The sequence below is a fragment of the Thunnus thynnus genome, chromosome 15 (assembly GCF_963924715.1).
Source record: "Thunnus thynnus chromosome 15, fThuThy2.1, whole genome shotgun sequence".
NCBI classification, from domain to species: Eukaryota; Metazoa; Chordata; class Actinopteri; order Scombriformes; family Scombridae; genus Thunnus; species Thunnus thynnus.
The window spans coordinates 27,934,255-27,958,449 of NC_089531.1; the positions used below are offsets into that span (position 1 = coordinate 27,934,255).

At 38.6% G+C, this 24,195-nt stretch overlaps 1 protein-coding gene across 2 annotated transcripts in view; it reads left to right on the forward strand.

Annotated features, from left to right (window-relative positions):
* Positions 1 to 24,195, forward strand: part of LOC137198027 (retinoic acid receptor beta-like) — a 220,222-nt gene that overhangs the window by 121,666 nt on the left and 74,361 nt on the right. Inside the window, exons 1-2 of one of the 2 annotated variants that reach the window (XM_067611616.1) lie at positions 4,277 to 4,941; positions 17,641 to 17,789. In XM_067611616.1, the coding sequence (XP_067467717.1) occupies positions 4,785 to 4,941; positions 17,641 to 17,789 (306 nt within the window). In that variant the 5' untranslated portion in view covers positions 4,277 to 4,784. Of the gene's footprint in view, positions 1 to 4,276; positions 4,942 to 17,640; positions 17,790 to 24,195 lie in introns of those variants that run through there. The other variant, XM_067611615.1, reaches the window with a different exon arrangement.

The following is a 24,195-nucleotide window of genomic DNA, read 5'->3' on the forward strand; positions in this document are numbered from 1 at the left end:
TTACCATTTTCATTGTCAACAATTTAACATGCTGACATTAGCATTTTGCCTATGACACTAATGGGCCTAAGTACAGAGCTGCTAGCATGGCTGTAGACTTAGTCTTGTTGTATCGATATCTCAATTCCCATAGTCTTGAAAGCAGGAAAAAAATGTTTGTTCTGTACCCTTCCATGGAGTGCTGGCATAATCCAGCTGTCGGGTGTCTAATCCTATGTTTACTTTTTTCTTTTTTTGGTAATAATTTAGTTAAAACTGGACATTTTGGGAGATGCTGCATGAGTGAGACTTGGAAAATGACACAAAATAGTTTTGAAAAGTTTTTATAGCTGTTTAGTTTTGGCATTGTGTCCCACCAGGCAGAATGACTACCACTTTAACACACTAAGTCATCTGTTACCAAGTGAAGACCAAACATGTTTCTGCTGTTTAGAGTACAGGAATTGGGAGTTTGGTGGATTGGTAAAAAATGTTCATACAATTTTTGGAGAAAGTATTTTTTGACCTTGACGAATGTCAAAAAATAGCAGGGGGTCAGTAGGGGCCCACAGCTCATTTTTGTCCTAAGGGTTACTCTGGCCCTGGATGTAGCTTTTACAGTGAGAATTCCCACCTACTCCAATAATTTCAACTAGTTTTTTTGAGACATGTATTCTTGTCACAAAATAAGTCATGTCTGGCGCTTGGGACACTGAAGTTATATAAAGTTGTTGTTTAACAGCCCTATAAGGGCGAGTAAGACAGGTATGACTGTGAGACTGACATTGATAAAATTCTGATGGACAACACTGACCTGATATATGATTTTCACACAAAATTTAGCTTGCAAACTGATATAACAGTTAAACCCTGCAGAAATGGTTAATGAAACTTAAGTGTGTTCTTCCTACAGACTCAGATTAAAGTGAAAGTTGGTGGCAGAAAGTTAAAAAAGAGAAGAAATAAGGAATGTGAGAAGGTGGAAGAAGGTGAGATGAGCTGCAGCTGTAAGAATTTCTCATAAACTTTATGAACATGTTATGCCGACATTTGATTACTAATTTATGACTAATTATGACCAGACACAGACATCTTAACTTTTACAAATGTCAACCAATACATCAACTCAAAACTTAATTAAGAGTAAGTCATTACAGGGCATCACATAAGCATATAATCCATTGTAAGTACATGATGATCAGTATAATCACAAAATGATGTAAAAAAAAAAGGATTTGAACAATATTAAGACAGCTGCACAGTTAATGACATGATGATAATTAGAATACATTTTCTGATTTTTAGTTATGTAAAGAAACTATTGGACGTATGTGACTATAATTCATCACAATGAGTCATGTTACTGTGTCAGCCACTATTACACTACTGTATGTGTGTATGACTTTCAGTTCATGGGGTTTACAGTCCTAAATAATGAGTCATTGGTAATTCATGCCGTTACACAGTGTGCAGTACCAATAGTCAGGACCCTTACAACATATTTTCATTTCTCCTGTGTGATTGGAGCTGAAAATGATGAACTCTGTTTAGCATTAGAGATTCCAGCTGCATGTAAATGTATATTAGGCGTAAATACAAAAGCATTGCTTCAAAATGCTGCTGCCGCACCAATCATCTGCAGTTATGTGGACATAAACTTAACTAAAATTCAACTAAAAATATACATACTAACGTCTGTGTCTGTATTATAAATGTTGAACATAAATACAAATAATATTGAAGGTGGTTAGAAGTCAGTGTGTGAAGGAGGGTGGGAAGAAATCTGGTCAATGTGCACTTTAAAAATTACAAATTTTGGAAGTGAATTTGGTCCAATTTTAGTTAGTTTAACCAACTTTCCACTTCTGTTTAATAACTCCAAGTTAGAAAAACATATTTTACACCCTAAAACATGAGTTTTACATTATTTTAATGCATGTTAACATACCTTAAATTCTTGTACACACTTGGGATTTTAAGTTTCAAATTAGGCTTGATTTTCAATGTTTATTTCATCACTAGTACAATTTCAAACCTGGATCAGATACATATAATTATTAAGTGCTGCTGCATATAGAAAGAATGTAGAATGGAGTGGTTGAAGTGAAAACCTATTGTGGATGTGATGTAATAAATATTTATAAGCCCTAACATTTTGTAATCATTTTGTCCAAGAAAATAAGTTTTTGTACTGTAGAATATTGGTTTAATAATCTTTCAGTCAATAGGTTTTCATGGACATCTGTTTCAAAATACTGCACATATCTAGTCTGTTGCAACTTATGCAACATGAGCAAATCACAAACAAATATACAGACAATAGATTTTCCACTCATATCAGCTGTAGGCCACAGTTATGCACCTTATCAGTGTCAGTTCTGTACCCTGGACTCAGCTTCCCATGTATCTGTCTTTACTCCATTCTGTCTGATTCACAAGACAAACACACAGTAACTAGATCATCTACCTGGCAAAAGAAATACTGAACATCATGTTCCTGTCATTTTTCATCAGTGTTGGAAGAATAACTCAATGTAAAAATACGTAAAAGTTCATAATCTTACTGAAGTAGCAGTGCAGAAGTATTATCAGTAGTATGTTTTTAGAAGTAATTTAGCTGAAATGTGTTTGGGACATACTGTGCATACAAGTATATGTGAATCAAGTTCAGAGTGTGGCTCACTTTCAGCCAGGGAATTAAACAATGTAGAATTATTTATATAGAACTTATGTTATTTATGATCATGATATAGTGATATCAGTTTGTCTATAAAAGTGGAGAAATTATGTTTCAAACACAACAGATAAACAACAAAACGCTACCACACACACATCTAGAGCATCAGAGTTTCTAAAAAAGAAGAAGTTTAACGTTAACTGACCTCAGGACAATCCTGACAAACAGGAACAGCTGTTTAAAAGCTGTTGCAGTAAGTCACATTGTCTTCACAAGTGCATTTAACACTTAACATTTAACGCTGCTCTCATTTATTTTCATACAGTACGATGTCTAAACCTCCAACTAATGATAAAATTAAAGAAAAAAACTTCTGCATTTATACAACACTGGTTAACACTGGCTAGTTTCACTGAGCACCTGCACACAAGTAGTTCCATTATTATAACTCATAACTAGTAACTAACCAGTAACTCCAGCTGACAAAAAAATGTAGTGGAGTACAACCTTTTACAATGAAATATAATGTAGTGGAAGTATGAAGTCAGTCTAAACGAAAATGCTCAAATAAAGTATAAATGTATTTCCTGTTATTCAAAGTTTCACCGAGTGAAAAAATATACTGTAAAAATTTGCCCATTGAGATCCATCATTAGCAGATAAATGATGTTATTATTATCAGCAGAGATGTTTTCTTCACCATAGTTTTAAACTTCAGAAAACTCTCCTAATGTTATTCTTCAGTATCATGTTTAGTTACCAATCAACATCAGTGCTCACAGCAACCACGTGCAATTTCCTCAAATGCTTCTCTGTTTTCCCCCAGTATAATCTAATAATATAATTTGTATGTTTGTTTGTTTGTTTGTTTTAATTTAGCCTCCTCTAAATTTCTGGTTAAATCTTTATTAGACAGTAAATTTACAGGTCACACACAGAACAGGTTGGGTTTTTGGTGTTTCTTTTTTTCTTTTCTTTCCTTTTTTGTATGTTATTTATTTAATTCATCATTTTAAGGACCAAGCAGAAAGCTCCATAAATGTCAAAGTAAAGTTCCCATCAATGAAACATTCAGAAATGATGTTCCCTTTAGAATGAGAGTTGATGGATGCACCGACCAGATAATAAAACACGTCATGTCATCAGTCTTTGCTGCAACACAAATGTGCTGAATGAGATTAAATTCCTTCTTTCTTTACTTTCACTAAACTCCATTTTAAAAATACATAAATCAATACAGTCTGTGCTGCATGGCCATGTATCTCTGTGGGAATGGGGCATTTCCTTGTGTTGGGACTCACTGTGCGTAAAAAGCACCGCCCTTCAGAGCGCAGACACTTAGAGCTGTAGTAACACTTCTTCAGCTTAGAATAAAAAAGCTTGTTTTAAATTTTGGGGGGGCCGTCGTGTATTTTGTTCTTTTCTAAAAGAGAAAAAAAAAAAGATCTTTCATTATTTTTCCCCCTGCGTTTCTTCTCTCCGCCTTGTTCCGCGCTGCGGAGCTGCAGTGATGTCAGCCTGCCTGGGTCATTTGAAGGTCAGCAGCCTCGGAAGGGTTCATACAAAGTTCACTCGCATATATTAGGCAATTCAATCTTTCATTCTCTGTGGCAAAACTAGTTGGAAATGAGCTGCACGGGGGACGGATAACCCATTCGTCATCGGAGAGGAGAACGTGTGCTTTTAAACGCCGTGCGTGTTATTTTTGATATTAGGAAAGAAAGATCCTCCAGTTCAGGCGGGCTTTGCCACAGCTTTCTCTTGTGTCGGGAACCGGGACGGGGCGAAGCGATTCAGAGAAAACACACCGGGATATTAACACTATTATTGTTGATATGGAGGAGTCCGTGGCTGCGCGCTGAGTGGACACGGTGCCAAAAAATGGCAAATGAGCGTTTAGAAGAAGCCGTGGAGCATTTTGGTCCGAAATAATTCATGATTCCGGTGCGGGACGAAGGAGAAGAAGAGGAGCGAAATCTGCCGTGCCAAGGAGAGGAGGAAGAAGAAGAAGAGGAGGAGGGGGAGGAGGAGGAGGGGGGAAGCAGCGGAGTTTGATGGAGTTGTGTGCGCTTATGCCGGTGATTTTTATCCATAACGCACAAGAGTAGTTGAACGAAGCGCCGTCATCATGTTTGACTGCATGGACGTGCTGGCCGTGAGTCCCGGGCAGATGCTGGATTTCTACACGTCCAGCCCGTCCTCCTGCATGCTGCAGGAGAAGGCTCTGAAAGCCTGCATCAGCGGACTGGCGCACAGAGAGTGGCAACACCGCCGGAGCGCACACTGTAGGTCCAACTTCTCGTGTTGTTGTTGTTGTTGTTGTTGTTGTCGCTGGTGTTATGGTTATTGGCTCACTTAAAGCTGCTCTAAATGATGATGGGTCGGTGATCCACATGATTCACAACAAGTTGCCATAAAGGGCCCGCAGGTCTGATAATTATTGAGAAACTGCTCATCACATAAAGTTAATTTAGACAGGATTTATTTGAGGAAAACCTTTGAAATCAGGGCGCATGAATGCACCACAGATTCATGAAGGAGGAATAATTTTGACACCTGGATTCATTATATTTATGTAGCAGCTCAGTGACATGATAAAGTGTCATTTTCCTTTGCTTGTGTGATTTTTTAAAAAAGTTTATTTTTGCTGTTAGATCGAGTAGAAACCTTCATTCACCCCCAGCTTGTCTTCCAAACGTCATATTTCACTCCTACCGTGCGCCTCCATAAATTCTCAGCAGTGGAAGCAGCCGGGACCTGCTGATGTATGGCTTGTCTCAGATCAGTTCAGTTCAGAGAGCAGCAGCCTCCTCGCTGCTGGCTGGAGGAATGCAGAGAGTAAACACAGGCGGCGTTTCCACACCTCCTCCCCGGCCGCACATGACAGGAGGGGCGGCCTGACGAGCCGCGACCTGCGCGCTCTGACACTGATTTAGATAAATGACCCCGCGGACTTTTCAACAAGATTAACGGACTACTATCGGAACATGTCAGCCTCTTGCGTTTTGAATTGGCCGGGTTGATGGATGGACTGCTGCTAGTTTTAGTTCAGGAGAAAGAGTGCATGCTTTAAAGGCAGCTGCATTCCTTAGACTATTAAAAATGATTCCTCCTGCTGCAAAAAGTAGAAAAATGAAATAGGCTATCTAACAGGTAAAAATGAGTTGTTAATACCCTGTGGGGAAACTGTAATGCTGTGGTGTGAAACTGTAATTATTCATGTAAGAAAAACCCTCATAAAGAGTAGGTGTTGCTCTTAAATTTATCACCTACAGATCAGGATCGTTTTCATCCACTCACCCTGTAGCTACTCAGAAGGCGCTCGTCAGTGTTTGTTTTTGGCTGTCCCCCTGCTGCTGCCCCGTGATTTATTCTCATCTGATAATGACCAGCCTCCAGCTGTCATTCCTGGGGAAGTGTTTGCTCAAGGGCACTCAGTCCAAAGTGGCTGTTATCAGTGGAGGGAAAGTGCAAAAGCTACAGCTGCCACCTTTAACCTGACCTGCCTCTCGCTCCGCTCTGCTGCAGTCCAGGGTTTGATGAAGAGGCTTCTGATAGAACCTACAAGTCATGAGAGAAAACAGAGCAGATCTGCAACTGTCTGTTTTCCTATTATACATTAACCCACTGCTTATTTTTTCTGTTCATCGTTTTGGCTCAAACATGTCAGAAAACAGTGAAAAATAACCATCACAAGAGCCAGAAGTGATGTTTTCAAATAGCTTGTATTGTCCAACCAGCAATTCAAAATCAAACATATTCAATTTATGATCGTATGAAAGAAAAACAGAAAATCATAATTTAAGATTTAAGATGCTGGAACCAACAAATTTTTGGCATTTTTGCTTGAAAAATTATAAAAAAGATCAATGAAAACTAATAAATTTTTAACAACTAAATGTTTAACGGCTACAGCTTTAAAACAAAGCAACAATAATCCAGCAGGGAGCTAATAATCATTTCTGATATGATGTTGGTGACAGTAAAGTTGATGTTAATGCTTGTAGGTGAAATATTGTGTTAAAATAGTTCAGTTCTTCAAATTAAACGTTTTTATTTACATCACGTTTCACGTAAGTCTAAAAATGACAGATAGTGAAAATAGAATTTCATCATAGCAGATGATTTGTTAAATGTTTCCTGTATTATTATTCCATATTATAATTTGATTTCTTTGTTAAAACACGTTCTTTGACAGGCTGCAGGCGGGAATTTAGAAATACTGACATTCTCCAAAACACTGTTTAAGAGATTCCACCAAACCCCAAAAAGAAGATTTTAAATTTTTTCTAAAATTTTGTTAATTTTCCACTGAACTACATTTCCCGTAATATTTATTTCCTTACTTGAAGGAGTAAATGCTGACTGCTTTACACTGGTTTCACTTTTCATAGAATTGTAGATAATTTTATTTATTTCGGAACTCACATTTCGCAAAGTTTCTCCTCTTATTCACCCTCTGACGTCACAGCTGCCAAAATCACATTATTCTCAGATTTATTCAGAATTTTTCATCGCTAATTTTTTTTTTCTTCTTCATTTTTTAATATATTTACAAAACCATCCGAATGCGGCTTCCTCCATACTGCCAACAATAAAATTCATTCTCAGTCTTTTATTTATTTACTAGCTTAAAAATTGACAAAATTGAACTTGAAATACTGAAATCAGCCATTAAAATAACAACTATACGTACGCTCTAAATTTAAAAATATAAACTCTTCTCCAGCTTGCTAAAAAAAAACAAATTCCCCCAAAAACGGGCGAGTGCGTGACCTCAGTGGCAGCGACAGGCCGGCTCTTTGTGTCATTTCTCCTGCTGAAGACACTGCGGTGCCTGTTTGATTCGATTCTCTTCATTAACGTCTATCAGTTGTCACAGAATTAAGATAGGTCAACGAATAAAGTCTGTATTCTCTCTCTGGACGTTATGTTTCTTGTACATTAGTTAAACGATTTAAAGTAAGATAAGATAATCTTACGATTAACAAATATGCTCATTCCGGCCTTTTAACACGGGACTCATGAAGCGCTCAACGGGACGGAAGAAGAAGATCCTGTTGATTTTTTTTCTCCCCCAACAAACTCGTAAAGCTGTGCTGTGGCCTTTCAGTGCTGTCAGACAGGACACCTCTGCCCTTTCCCTGTTTGAATAAGGCGCTGTTTAAATTAGCCTTTGATTTGAGAAAGCCTCTCCCAGGGTCATTGCAATGTTGGTTTATTAATTTATTTATTCAGGATAATGGAAACCTCCTGGGTGTTAATTAGCCACGTAGACAACGAGTCGGCCATTAATGCACTTCCTCTTCCAGTTTAGATGTTAATTAAGAATGATCAAGGACCTCCTTTACACAGATAAAATGGGCTTTGCGGCTGAGGAATTGCCGCACGATGCCCACGCTGTGTGAAGAAACAAATGAATATCACATTAGAAGCATCTTATCTCATCAAAACAAATCTAAAAACTATGAGACAAATAAGTGGAAAGGTGATTGTCTATAAACAGTGCTGCTATTGTGACTTAAAAAGATAAAACTGGGAGCTTCCAGCGTGATATGCATCGTACAGCTGATGTCTGTTATGGGATAATTGGGGCCTTTTTGTCTTCAAGGCTTAAGCGCCTGTGATATGGACATGAAAGGCCATTAGCACAGCTTGCACACCAAGCTAATTTAGTGGGCGTGTGAAATGAAAGGCGGATGGGGGGAAATAAAAGCGATGTACAACAGTGAAATGAAAGGAGAGCTGTCTGATGCCAGGCATGTTTAATCGACATGATTAGGACAGCGTGAGGGTCCCGCCAGGGTTACACTGATACTGTGTATCGGGAGCGATGCCGGCCTTTTAATAAATATCAAATACCAAGTCTCCTATAGACTCCTGCTTGACCACAGCTGCAGAAAAAAAAACACCTTTTCATGTTTTATTCACTTGTGCAGCTCTGCAAGAATGATTCATTTCAACACTCTCATGTTTCTCAGAGTTTCTTATGTCATAGCCTTTAAAATGCTGCAAAAAATAATTTTCATCTGCTTCCAGTGGAGACTTATTTTTTCTGGTGGTGGTCTAATTGCTGTTTCAGAGGCTTTTTCACCTCCTTGAAAACACTTCATACCTAATTTGTTTGGCATGAAGGCAAGTTCATCTGTGTAGCACCCTTTAACAACTAGGCTATTCAGAGGTCTTTACATAAGGCATAAAAACATATTAACACAAGGATACATAAATATGGATTTAAAAAAATAAAGGGATAAAAACAAACTAAAACAGAAGAATAAAAAGTTAGAGTGAGAAATATTAATACATATCATAAATTGAATTAAAGATTTGTTTGGCAAACACAAAAGTTTTATTCCTTGATGTAAAAGAGACAACAACATGTACAGTATAAAAACTACATAACATAGCAGCAGAAATGTATGTTGGTTGTAAACCAGTGCTTTATGAAGAAATCATAGTATTTTAAAGTCAATTCTTTGACACACAGTTATAGTCATAAAAGATCTGAGAACTCAACTTTCTTGTCTGTTAAATGGATTTTTTTTACAGAGACCTGTAAAGACACCAGTATGCATAGAGAAGATGTTCTTAGTCTTGTTGGGACACAAGTCCTTAAATAGTTTTATAGTTAAAGTGACAGTAGTAATTAGTCTTAATGTGGATTGTAAAATGTAGGTCTGATTTCTGACTTGGTTTGTGATCTTTAACATCAGGAGTTCAAGGTGAGCACTGTCTATTAAACGTTCATCAATAATTTCTGTTTTATCTTTAACTTTGAAAAAAATGATCAAACACTTAAGTCATTGAGGCCTGTGATATGATGAAGGTTTTGTTCCTATAAAAATCTTAAAAACTCACTTCGGTCATCTTAACAATCACTTCTTAATATAAACCACATATTTCCATATATTTTGTGTATATTTTTAAAGGGGACACTTTATTTAACAAATCACAAACTTGATCATGAATGTACAAGCAGACTGTGGAGAAAACTGCAACATTTAGTTCGTGATTTTTCAACTTTTGTTTTTTTTTACCCCTTAAATTGATTTGTTCATGTACATTTGCCTTAACCTTAATACAGTTTAAAGGTCTTTAAGATTTAAACATTTCAAGTGAATGTAAGGTGAAATTGCAAAAATGACCTCAGATAAAATATTAAAATATATTAAAATATTTCTCATGGTTCCAGTTAATGGTCAAATAGTCTTTATTAGACACTTTTCCGCCCTCATAAAACAACAACAACAACAAAAAAACCACTGAATACTGAATCTTTTTTGGCATAAAAATATAACATTTTAGCATTCTGAATAAGAGCAAGAATATCAGTAAAATAAATGATTTCAGTCTAAAAAGATCAGCCTACAAAAACAAACAAATCCTGTATCCTGTTGTCCTGATAGTTCAACTGTTGTGTACAAAATGTTATCAGCTCACATATATAAAAAGATTCTCTGCTTTTCTGTACCTGAAAATAACTCACAGGTGTATTAGTTCCCTATATTTTCTTTTCTATGAATTCTTCAGCTGAAACAATCTTTTTTTATGTTTGCCACACCCGTCCCAGAGCTGCCAGATCCACTTCTTTTGTATCCTTGACTGTTTTTTAACATCAGAATCAGGTTACATTTAAAAGTGCTGGCACGGAGAGAATAAAATCAGCGGCGCTGTGCTTTTAAGGCCACGAATTCCTGCGGATTAAAAAGAAACCTATCGCATTTCCAGAACTTTATTCCTTCCTTGCACTTTCTCCCCTGTCATCTACTTTTATGGCTGTCTTAGCTTCTCAGTTTTTATGAAAGCTTTGAAGTGGCTCGCACCTGTTGTGTTTGCCGTGTAGAGTCAGCCAGCGCTGCTGCTGCTGCTGCTGCTGCCGCCGCCGCTGCTTCCTGTCACTGTGCGCCCTGTCTGCAGTTTGACCTCAGTGCTGCAGTCACCTCGAGGTCGACATGAGGTCGAACAGGGGGTCAAAGGGAGGATTTGAGGGAGGGTTTGGTCACATGACTGCCTGGGAATTTGTAAGCCTAAACCCCAGTCCCCAATTATACCTTCTATTATTATATATATCTAGAAATATAGTCAAGTTAGTCTTTTCTCTGTCAAATATAGAACAGATTTTGATGAAAAGCAGATCCTCCACTCCTTCCCGCTGCTCTCTTCTTCCATTTCCCCACCAGACATGAAGTCAAATGACTGCTCTTCATTGTTATTTTCTTTTCCTTGAGTGTTTAAAGCTCTTGTAAATATCCCTCTCCGTAAAACGCACAGGCGAGCAGCGCAAAGCTGCTTCTAATTTGCTGTACTTTGGGTGAACTTTGACCATTTCCTCTGACTGGGCCTGGCGTATGTGAGCTATGCACTCTGCGCTCCTGCAGAGAAAACCTGGAGGAAAAACACTTCCAGACTGGATGGAGCGTCAGCTGAGTGGAGGAGGAAGAAGAGTAGGAGGAGGAGGAGGAGGAGGAGGAGAGAGGTTGGAACCACCGAATGGAGTAATATTCCACTAATCCTCCCAGGCTATGCCCACCACTCCACACCCAAATCACCACAGCTTTTTTTCTTTAACACAAACCAAATACACAAATACCCCGAGGAGCTTCAGGAAATGTCACTCTCTCTTCACCCTCCTCCTCCTCCACCTCCTCCTCTTCTTCTTTTCCTCATTCCTGTTTCTGGTGATTTGTTATATTTTGTCAGGTTTAATTCAATCAGTGTGATTTAGGATTCTGGCTTTCAATTGAAACTCAATTGATTTTTATTTAAATTAGAATGAAGCACCAGATTTTAAGTACACTCTTCCTTCCATTATCTGCAACAGAAACGCAGCTTTGTCCTAATTTCGAATGCGGCATCATTGTGTTAAATTGCCTGTGTGCAGCGACAGACTTTGCTTCAGGTTCTTTGCCATCTGTTGGTCCTGTGGACCATGTGGGCAGAGTTTTACATGTCACTGATTTTCAGACTGGATAAAAGCACAGAGAGGGCAAATAACAGATAGATGATGCTGCAGCTCTGCAGATTATTTCGACATTACCTACAAGTAACCTCACATGCTGCCTCACAGTGCTTGTTTTGGGCTGAACAGGTGTCAGCGATTTGTCAAGGTGATTGTAGCAGCTACTGGATAGTTTCTGAGGGATGCTGCCAACAGCACACATACTGTACAATATAATGACGGTTTTCAAGCCAAAAAAAAGAGGAACAGCATGTAGAAAAATGAAATATTAAAATCAGGGCTGCAGCTAAGTGTTATTGTCATTCTGCTGATTATTTTCTTGATTAATTGATTGTTTAGTCTATCAACTGCCAGAAAATAGTGAAAAATCCTCATAAGTAATCAGATGTCTGATCGACAATCCAAAACCTAAAAGATATTTTGTTTACATCGACAACAGAGAGCAGAGGAAAGCAGCAAATGTGCACACAGGAGAAGCAGTTTAGTAGCGATCAGTTACATAAACACTGTACAGCATGTAATCAATTAAAGTGCATCATATCAGAAATGGACATGTGATAATGAAGTGGATTTAATTCCCATCAAAGGAAATGAAAGTAGACTTTAAATGATGGAATTTTTATTTTGATAATACCTTCAATGACCTGATCAACATGTTCTACATTTAGCATTCACTGATTAAAGCTGCTACACTCAGTGATCTGCTCCTCTCTCCTCTTGCTTTTTTTTATTTTCATAATTTTGGCTTGCCAGGAACAGCACTGGCCTATGAGGTCATTGAAGCGTTTTTCTCAGTACATCCATGTATTATCCCTATTAATAATAATAAGAGTAATAATAATAATCAGACAGGTTGTAAACAGACTTCATTGGAAGAGCAAATGAAGGCGATTGTCCAAACTGTCTGTTGGGAACATTTATTAAATAAAGTGGTTTAGATCATCTGTATGATACTGGCTTGTTTACGACTAACAAAATTAAGAAACTAAGAAGTTGTAATCAACCGTAATTTATATTTAATCAAAGTTTTGAAACTGTGGTGAATGTAGCTAGTCATGGTGCATGATTGATCTGATATTATCAGATCAAGACATGATGAGGTTATTAGATCATGTCTTGTCTGGAATCCAAACAAATTTAAATTTAGGAGAAAAAAAATTTCAGTTCAGTGAATTTTTTTGCGTCAGCTGTGTATTTTTCCTAAGCTCATGTCTCAAAACTGACAGGCTGATATTTAAGAGAAGTCGGTATTGGCCCTGTACGTCTGTGTACTCCTGGTGTCAGTGAGCTCAGTCCCAGTGGACAGGCCAATCAGGAGAGCTGTTTTCTCTAGTCTTTCCCCTCATTCAGCCTGCAGCCTCCAGCAGGGAGTGTGTGCTTTCCTGTTTGACCCCACCGGCAGGTTCAGCCAGAGGCTAAGGGTTCAGCAGCCACGGCAGCCCCGCATTTTTCTCTGCTTGCTCTTAAGCCAGACTCGCCGTGCCGCATGTCTGTCACCAGCCTTTATTCCTCTAATGGCTCTTTCTGTGTATGTTAACATGCAGGGAAGTCGACTCAAAGATTAATCACGCAGAAAATGGAAAAAGGCTCCCCTGCACCTGATAGGGCCCATACACCACCATACAGGTACCCATTGACCACCCCTCCCTCCACCTCCTCCCACACGCACACACACACACTGAGGGGTGTAATGCATCTACGTTTATGCGTCCCATCTGTCTGCAGGTGGTCACACCGCCTCCCAGAAGCAGCCATAAGTTTCAAATAGGCAGCGGGGCCAAATTGTTGGTGCTGCCTCTCTTCAGTGTGGGACTACCCAGCCGTCACAAATGCTCTGAAGGCATATCAGTAGCAAAAGTATTTTTCCTCTAGATGTATGTTAAAGTGTGCCGTGCCACCTGGGGCAGGCTAATATACACTGCTTTTGTGCTCCAGTAGTCATACATCCTCATCACCATCGTATGTGCCTTGTTTCACTTATTATATGTTTTTGATGCAAGATGTGATATCACTGTGTGTTTTCTCTGCAGAGAGGGGAGAAAAGTATGATTTCAGCTTGTGTTTGAAATGAAAAACCTCTTGTATCTAAGCAGCCACTCCCAGCAAATTATGTTTTCATAGTTTTATTTTGGATTATTCCAAATCCATGATGTAGAAGAGTACATAACTGAAGTGCCAAAAGAGCCACATCAACAAATGTGAATATGTTGAGGATATCGATCTTATTAACAATGTACAATGACTTAATACAAACATTAAGTCATACTGATAATAAGTTCATTTGTATCTTCAATTTGATTATATATTTAAACAGCAACTTCAGCTTTCCTACAGTGTTTTAACTTCTCACCTTGCTGCAGTGATGTAGAAGTGTACTTCAGGGTGTGTCAGTACACTGTGACATCACTGTTGGGTGTGGTTACAAGTGCAGCAGAGCACACAACTGAACATACCCATCCGACTTTGAACTGTCAACTAGAAAGAGCAGTATAACACTACATTTCAGCCTTTTGTGAAATTAATCTTAAAACAATCCTTCCAAACAAAGTTACAAAGTCTCAACCTATTGATTGTTAATAAATTAACCTTAACGGTCAAAACATGAGGGGATTCTTTTCCTGTTTTTCACTTCTGGAGAACCGTCTCTTTATCTCATACACAGACGTTTGTGCTTTTTTTGTGTATTTTTGTGGCAGAGCACCCTAATGAATTTTAGTGCAGGAGAAATGCACTGCATATTAGAGACTGAGAAAATTTCTCTAATGAATGCTTTACACTAAATATTTTCCTGAAATGATTAGTCGGTTAATCAATTTGTCAACAGACATAGAATTAATTAACAAAGGCTCACTATGTGTAATGTGAAAAGTGTCTCTCATAGTAATGAAGAGAATTATCACCCAGTTAACAAAATACACCCCACATTTGCATTTTCATTATGAAGTAACTAAGAGATTAAGAGTCTACAGCCATGCAGGTGGCTCTGAAGCTGTGCTCAAGCTAAATGCTAACATCAGCATGCTTACATGCTTGCAATGGCAATGCTAGCATGTTGATGTTTTATTTATATATAATGTTCACCATGTTCAAGTGTGTTGGCGTGCAAACATTTGCTAATTAGTAAAGAAAGTACAGCTGAGGCTGATGGGAATGTCATTAGTTTTGCATGATTTAGGTCATAAACCAAAGTATTACACAACATTTTTTTGCCAATCCATCAAGTAGATGGTGAGATATATCACAGCATAGGTGAAAACTTTGACCTGCTGGTGGTGCTAGACGAAAATTCAGAAAATCACCAAAATGCTTAGAACGTTTCCTCTGGGGACCTTGAATATATATTGTAAATTTTATGTTAATCCATTTAATACTTGTTTAGAGTTTAGCTCATGGTGGCACTACAGGAAAAGTCAGTGCATCACCAAAGTCAGTAGGATTCATCCTCTGAGGACCATGAATGTCTGTACAAAACGTCAAAGCAATACATTGAATACTTTTTGAGATATTTCAGTCTGGACAAAGGTGGTGGAATGACTGACCAACTGACTGATATCAATCCCTAAAGCCATGCAGCGAGCATGGCTAAAAACCTGTATCAGTCAAATTTTATCTTGCACTGCACACCATAGCTGGTGAAACATGATTATTTTATTCAAACAGTATTGAGCATTAGCCTTGCCTAATGTCTCAAGTATGAGGACGCCTGTATTTTCCTGATGTACAACTCTGAGAAGAACTTTTGAGGCAAACTGTTGTATGCGATTATATTCTGACATCATATATTTACTGCAAGACCTGCTCATAATTAGTGTGTAGTTTGAAATTGAAGCACAGCAACAGAGTTAGTAAAACACATAGCTGCAGCATTTTGTACTAATTGAAAGCATGTGAAAAGAGAATTGCGATAATTAAGCCTATGGTAAATAAATAATAATACTTTAAACATTGTATTAGTTGTAGTCACACATAGACACAAAAACTGTCCATTTTCACACTTCCTCCCTGATCAGATGGCTTTGTGTGTCAGACCACTGGCTTTCCTCCAGTATGATATCTCACCATACATCTGCTTTATGTGCAAGCTGCTTCTGACCGCTCTTTGCCAGCAACAGAGGGAAAGCATTTGGACCATTTGCAGCAAAGAGATGACCTGACTTCCATGAAAACAAATGCCTTTCTGTCTGTCCTCATCAGTGAAACCAGGTCGCACTGCAGTCGTTTAAAGAATGGAGAAATAACATGGCTGACTTCCCCTACTGAAGTTGTTTACTTTCACATGAATACCGCTTGAAATTCAGACCAGCAAACTTTCCTAAATCCTAACGCAGCACCATTATGTCAGCTTTATACAAGTCTACTTAAAGATTCTACAGAAGCTTTAAGCAGTTGATGCTGTCACTGTTTCATAGCAAGTCACCGAGACTTCTCCTTGCAGCCCAAACTTCTTCCTCAACTCAGATAAGAGTGAGAATCAATAGATATATGAATCATCTCATTCTAATTAACCTTGCTGTTCATCTTACTGTCTCATCCCATATTACAGAAGTATCATTTATCCTCATGTACTGTACTGTATGTTCCTCAAACTTGTTAAGTCTTCCCTCGAGCCACTGAACTTGCTGAACGCAAAGCTGCAAATGCGACATGCGCAAAATGTCACACTGTGAATGTAGCGGAAGATTAGATTAAACCACCAGGGAATTCCACGCAAGGAAGGGTCCAGTAATTATAAGAGCTTGTCCCTTACCATCAGTAATTGAGTTTACTCTGATGAAGTACGGAAGAATGTAATCTAATCAGCAGAGATGCTGGAAAGACTGCTCTCCATTTTCTGTGCAGATACGTTGTGTGCACAGTGGTTGGCTCTCTGCATACTGTAGATTTTAAGTCGGGTACATTTTCACTTAAAGGTGCTAAGTGTACTATGATTGCTGGTCTCTTTCTTGAAGCATTGCTAGTGCTGTTATTTGCAAATTAAGACTACATCTCCCATAAATACTAGTGTGTAATGTCTCTCCTACCTGCTTTCTGGTGAGACTGTTTTTTTTCCCCTCACTGGCTTTTCACATCCTCTTCAATGCGTCTTTGCCAGAAGTGTTTTGACAAGATAAAATGTCTGCCCTGAAAAGGGTTTATCGGCTTTGCAAATGTTTTATGAGGAAGGTAATGCACTCCCACAGTTACAAGAAAACTTCACAGGACACCTTAGATAGAGCTATGCTAGCTGTTCTGTGAGGCTGTACATGCAAACATGCGCTCAGTGGCAATGGTAACACACTGATGTTTAGCAGGTCATGTTTACCATGTTCACCTTCTTAGTTTAACGTGTTAGCAATGCTAATTTTGCAAAAGAGGTGTGGATGGCACTAGCTTTGCAGGTATTATTGGACAAAGTCAAATTTGAACCTGATAATGACATAAGATGAAAAGTGAGGTGGTCATCAAAGTTATTACAGTTCATCCTTAGGAGAACATGAATTAGCAAATGTCATGGTAGCTGTTTAGATATTTTCCGCAGACCTGGTGGAATAACCACCTGACTAACTTACCATCTCTAGAACTGCTAGCATGACTAAAACACAAACTGACGGTTTTCTTAAATGAATAAAACAACATGGAATCAGTGATTTTAAATCTTTTTTGTGTGTATTGGGGTCTGACCTATTGCCAAGATTTGCCAAGGACTTCCTCTTCCCCTTAAACAAGAAACCAACACTGTGAAGTTTCATCAGAAGGCCACTTGTCATTTGAATACTAGCAAGAAGTTTTTGATGTGTAAAATCAGTGTTTCCTCTTTGCCATGAGACCGAAACTAGCCATTCAGACATTTTTGTGCAACAGTATCTGGGCCTATAACATTTTGAGCAAACAGTTTTCTCATTGTGGTGAGGTAGTTTTGAATAATGTCTTGTTTCCTGATTTTAAATGTAAATGTCTTTTCCTACTTCCAGATGTCTAAATGAATCATTTAGTCTTTCGAAAACAAGCTTCTTCATCTTCTTTCTCTTGTTTGCATTCCCTGTAGCCATTGAAACGCAGAGCACCAGCTCTGAGGAGCTCGTCCCCAGCCCGCCGTCCCCGCCGCCCCCTCCCAGAGTCTACAAGCCCTGCTTCGTCTGCCAGGACAAGTCCTCTGGATACCACTATGGTGTCAGTGCTTGTGAGGGCTGCAAGGTAAGACTGTTGTACTTAGACTAAGTGACGAGTTGTGTTTTTCTCTCTGAGACGCTGAGTAAAAAGGGCATTTTCACTCTGAGTTCATAGAGAGTGGTTATTATTGAACGCGGATGTGGTTCACACACGACTGCCTTCATTTAGCCTCTCGAGAACCTAGCAGCTGGGTGAAACTGAGAGCTTGTTGAACCGACTCTGGAGCTTTTTGTCTGAACTGCTGATCTGAAACTATGATCTGATCAACATGATTCGACACGGTCTGTATTATATGTTGCAGGTTTTACCCCTGAAGCCCTTTCTGCAGTTAATTCCTTATCATTGAAGGAAATTAATGCATTTTCCTCTTCAGTTTCCCTTTTAAGGAATAAATGGAGCAATACAAAGAATAATGGAGCAATACAACAACCAAGTATAAAAACCATTATAGTGACCATGTCACCCCATGTCAGTATACCACCCAGAAAGACCTTTGTGGTCTTTTGTATCCCAGTCTTCTGAAATGTAGCACGGTGGCTCAGTGGTTAGCACTGTCGCTCCACTGTAAAAAGGTCTTGAATGGCCTTTCTGTGTGGAGTTTGCATGTTTTCCCTGCACCTGGAAGTGTTTCTGCCGGTTGCTCAGGTTTCCTCCCATAGTCCAAACTCAAGCCAGTTCAGTAGCCTATATTATCTTAGTGCAGATATATCAGTAGCAGCATATATGTTGTCTGGAAATTTCAGTACAGAAATGCCAAAAATATGTTTTAGATAAGCATTAAAGTTCATTCTTGACCTTGGCCTATATAGTAGTTTGACAAAACAGTCCCAACTAAAGATCCTCTTACTAGCGTTTTGTGAAGCTTTCAACCTTATCTTTATCTGCAGATAAAGTTTACTTAGTTGTCATGGAGATGGATGTGTTTACATGCAAGCTCAGTTGCTGTTATGATTCATACATGGCTAATCTATCTGCTGATTTCAACAATGTGATTTTGTTGAAATCTCCAGAAAAAGAGTTGAGTTTGGATTGCTTTGTCAAATTTCAAATGTCAAAAATGAACTTTTGAGCTTTTTGCTTTTGAGCCAACATGGATGGAAAATACTAAGTGCTATGGATGAACTCGTAACAACTTCTGAGCTTACATGTCAACAGATCCATCTCCATGACAACTAAGCAAAACTACAACTGCTGATGAAGAATGTGTGATATTGTTGAAGGCTCTGGGAAAAGTCAGCAAGTGGGCCTTGAGTTAGGAAAGATTTGTCAAATGTTTCTAATATTTTAGAAACATTGTAACCATTATATACTTTAGTTGGTCTGCTGGAGAGCACTTACAAATGTGTTTTTCAATTGTGAAATCTCTGTCCCATATTTTGGGAAACAAACAAAATCCCATCCACCTCCACTGTATTGTGATAGAGGAGGTAATCTTAGAGACACATACCTGCAAACCCGGGAAAATAAAATCTGAACTCTGCATGGCAAGAGTTTGGCTGCTGCACACAGCTATTTGCTGCTCAAAGTTTATGATGGTTCAACTTTTTCAACTTGCTGCCGTGACAGTATCTCCTCTAAGTCTCCTCTGCTGTTCTCAAATGTTCTACTTTTAGACATTCTTTCCAACATCTGCCTTGCCAGCACTTGTCTGTCCTCTCCTACTTACAGCAGCTGTTGCTAGGCAACCACTCACGCCCGCATCCACATAGACATACATACATACAGTAGATTCGGTAGTCAGTGAATAGGCTGCTAAATGTATTTTTTAAAACATCTCTAAATCATTTTAACTTAAACAGTGAAACTTTACATTTCTTTGTTAGTGGGAATAGTAAAGTCTTCTTGAGAATTGCACGTGTGTTCCTCGCAGACAACCTATTGGATTTCTTCCCAGGCGATGCAGTTTTCTCCCATGCAGCCAGACTGCTGTGTGAAGTCCTCTCTCCTCCCCGCCTCTGTAAATGAAGCAGTGGTATGCCAGGAATCCTTTGGAGTTTTTGGCCCAGAGGGAGGTGGTGATCAGCTCACTCACTAGGCTTTGGGTCAAACTAAGTTCTCCGTGGACTCCCATGCCGTTTATACACCAATATAAGCCTCATCGTAAAAGCCTGTCATGACCTCTGACCTCCCTTGCTCTGGCCTTCATTTAGAGGAGGCCCACTTTATAAATCCTAGATGAAATTTATCTGAATGAATGAAACAAATAATGTAGTATGTGCACAACAGCTCAGTTTAGGCACATACATACTGACAGTGGATCATCATCACATCATTTCTGAGCGCCGTGAGCGCAGATTGTGCCTCCCTAATGACAGATGCAGGTGGTGAATGAAGTGAAATCACTGTCAGAGTGCTTCTGAGAATATGTACAATAAGGCAGATTTTCATTCCATCCATCCGCTCACTCTACAGAGCGCTGATGTAAAAATAGTTCAATTCATGGCAGAATGGCCTTGATTTTTGTGACATCCTGACTCAAGAGGATTAAGCGGAGGATTATAGTTTTTTTTTTCCCTGTGTTGTATTTCTGTCTCCATGGCGAAGGCATTGTTGTCTGTGGTGCGAGGGGCAAGCCCCTTCTATTGGGTAGATGCAACCAAGCATGCTCTACAGCTGTAGGCTTTTAGCCAGCAAGAAGAGCCTTTTACTGCCCGCTGAATGTGCCAATTAGAGCTACAAATAGACTCAAAGACAGACAGTGCGTGTGTGTATGTGCTTTGTAGGATATATGGTTGCGAGTATAAAGCACTTGTTAAAGACACTTTTCACACATGCACGCTTACATGCTTATACTGCAATAAATTCATATTGCACAAATGAGTGTCCAAGCATTTGTTTTCTCAGCTGCACATTTATGTGAAATTAAGATAAATGTAGAATTTTCACAGAAATGGCAGTAGTCCATGTTAATACAAGTAAATATCAGACAATATCATTTTAATGACATAGGTTTATTTTAAATGACATTACTGACTATAAATCACATTATTTCAACTTCAAACTGATTTATTTTGATCATTGGATACTTGGAGATTTATTACTTGTTCGGGTAAATATTTGTACTACATTTGATAAATAAGTGAAGAAGTTAAGATGCAGTATAAACTCATATTTCTTCAGCTGAGTTTGTAGAATAAAGCTGTTAATAAAGCTATTCACTACTCTTTACATAGCAGACAGTCAGTAATTGACTCCACAGTGAGCAGTAAACTGAGATTTCAGACACTTATGAATCAACATTTTGTGTCATCACTGACAGCTGTACAGTCATTTCAGCATCTATAAAATGCAGCATGTGGTATTGTGGGATCGTTAGTCATTTACATGCATGAATGTGACTCTCAGTATTCTGACAAATGTGCAACACGTGCAATAACCACTTAGTTGTAAGCAGGTGTGATTTTTTTTAACTTTTTTTATGATTTATATTTTACTAAAGTTTTCAAAATTTTAACACAATGCAGACAATAATAATAACAATAATAATAAAAATAATAATGATGATGAATAAACATAACAAAAAGACAAAGAAAAGAAAATAACTTAAATTTATCTGAAATTTATTTAAAAGAATAAATCACTTACACACACACATATATATAAAGAGAAGTGAATGACTATTTAATGATTTTTTATGAACCAAACAATTAATCGATTAATGAAAACTAATTGTTAGTCACAGTCCTAATCATTCTTATTATCAATTAATAAAATAACATTTTTTGTTTGTTTTGTTCAGTCTAAAATATAAAGATATTCTCTTTACAATGAAAGAATGATTCATTTACTATCAAAATGGTTAATTATTTTTCTGTCCATCCACATACCTTCCAGAAAGATCATACATATGTATGCCAACAGAGAATCAGCATTACTAGTTGCACTTTTATCAGTGTTCAGATTCTAGTTAGTTAGTGTGTTGCCCAGCCGGAGCAGATCTGCTGTGTGGATAGAGTTGATTTGAATTGTTAAAACAGGGTGCAGGCATATGGGCCTCCAGAAGCACATGCATATGCAGCACATGACAGTTTTTATCTGTGTTGACCCAAAGTCAAGAAATCCTCCAAAGTCAAGGCAGCTTTCACATTCAGTCACCCCTACACTTCCTGTCCACTTGACATTTTTTAACAATGTCCTTCTCAAAACTCCGTCTGAAACTCCACAAAGTGTTCCAGGTACCATCTGAGCATGATGTCTGTACTGATTCCTGGAACTGATCCTGTCTGCTGCTCATACCAGTGAAGAACACATGAAGGAAAAGCTGTGCAGACTTCAGTGTTGTGTACGCTCTGCTTTCCAAGAATGAGGAACTGCTGGATATCAGATATCTGTCTATCTGTAAACCTTTGCATTTTGGGACCATGCCCTGCAGTTAGTTTCCCTTCTAATCAACAACAAAAAACCACATGCAAATAAACAAAAGCATATGAAGAAAACTTCTTTACAAATTTAAGAAAAAATGCTGCAAAGTGAGAAAACACAACAAAATACAGAAACACTGAAAGTCACACAGAACACACTGGAAATAAGTTACAAAACAACATAAATTTCATGTGGTCACTAAAAGTAATGACCATGCCCTCTATAATTAGTGTGGCCTTTTTGTGTTTCTCTGTTGTTTTGTAACTCATTTCTGTTCTGACTTGCAGCATTTCTGTATTTGGGTGCAGTTTTTTGGAAATGCTGTGTATGCGTCGTGAAGCTGGTGAAGATGTTATCGTCATTTGCTTGTTTTTTCTCTATTTGCATGCTTTGTTAAATTGCAGTGCATTTCAGTGTTCAGGGCCACTGTAGCAAAGAAAATAAAAAAAACAGGTTAAACACAAATCAGTGTGAATGAGCCGTGCTGTTGAAGAGGTTGTTCTCATGTCAGAGGAAGTAAACAAAATAGAAAACCACACTAGTAATCAGAGGAGCACTCCCAACTGCATGAAAGAAAAAAAAAACTGTACTGCATGTGAGTAAATAGGAGTTAGTTCCCAATTGTCTCATAATTCTGTGCTTGTGCACAGTCTGTCTTTATATCATAGGGAGCATGATTCATGGACCATAACATCCTGTCATGTCTGAATGAAGCTGTAGGGAACACTTACGTAAAAGACACCATTGTTTTAATGACAAACCCTCAATTTAAAAGAGAGATGAAGACAGCAATGTAATGTATTCCCCGTCTGAAAGGGCCTCTACAAGAAAAATTCCATCCACTTCCATTGTATTGGGGTTGAAGCAGAAACCAGAGAGACAGTTATCTCAAAACCTGATAAATAAAACCAGAACAATCTGTATGACTGGATACCACTAGAGAAAGTGAGAAGATTTGTTTTTTGCAGCGAGCCTGTGTCCTTCTTCAGAATGGATACAGAGCAGTTTAGAGAGTGATGTCTCAACGTTGTTTTGCATAAGCTCTGAAATGTCCAGAAAGAAAGACGCCTTGAATCTGTCGACAGCGCTGACAGGCCTTTGGGAACGAAGACAAAACTTGAAGCAGTGAACGCTCCTCCCCCTCTCTCTTTTACTTGTTGGGTCCTGAGGCGTTGACACAGCAGGATTAGTTTGATGGAACTGGTTTGACAAGCAGGAGACCATAACCTCTTTGAATAAAACACAATTCAGAATGCTCATATTGGGAAAAAAAACCCAAATCCTTTATGTTTCTGCACCTCAAACCTACATGCAGGGTTGGAATGGATAAATAAACTCCCAAACCAGAATTTCAAGTGTTTATGTATAATTTCTTTCATTTATCCCAGGAAAGGGTTAGGTGCCTGACATATAAAAGAATGGGCATGTACATACAGAAAATAACATTGTGGACCACAACACTTACTTTAAATCAGGTGAACTGTAAGCAGACTTGAGCTGAGCTTAGTGTTACATAGCAATGTGGCAAAGAGAAGAAAAACGTCAAAGAGGGAATTTGTAGGACATTTTATTTGGAGTCTCTGTCTTAACAGCACCTCACAAGTCTCAACAGGCTTCCACATATTGGCATTTATGAGTGTGCATTAAAGGAATACTGCAGTTCACCATTTTGGGTTCTTTCCGAGAGTTACATGAGAAGATAGATACCATTCTAATGTCTGTGCATGAAGTACAGAGCTGGAGTCAGGATGTGGTTAGCCTAGCTTAGCATAAAGACTGGAAGCAGGGGGAAACGGCTAAAAATGTGTGTCTGCCAACATCTCATTTAATGTGTCTTCAAACCTGTGTTGTGGTGCAGACTAAAACAACTGCAGCTAGAGCCTTTAGAGGAAGTAGAATGTGATCCGAACTCGATCTGATACAAGACGAACTCTGCAAGTTTGAGCTGAACGTTCATCGCTCCTGTAGCGAGGTGTGCTTTGCATGCTGGGATGAGGATGAACGAAATCAACAGTTGCTAGCAGCTAGCCAGAGAATGAATCGAGGTGCTCTATACAAGATCCTGTCA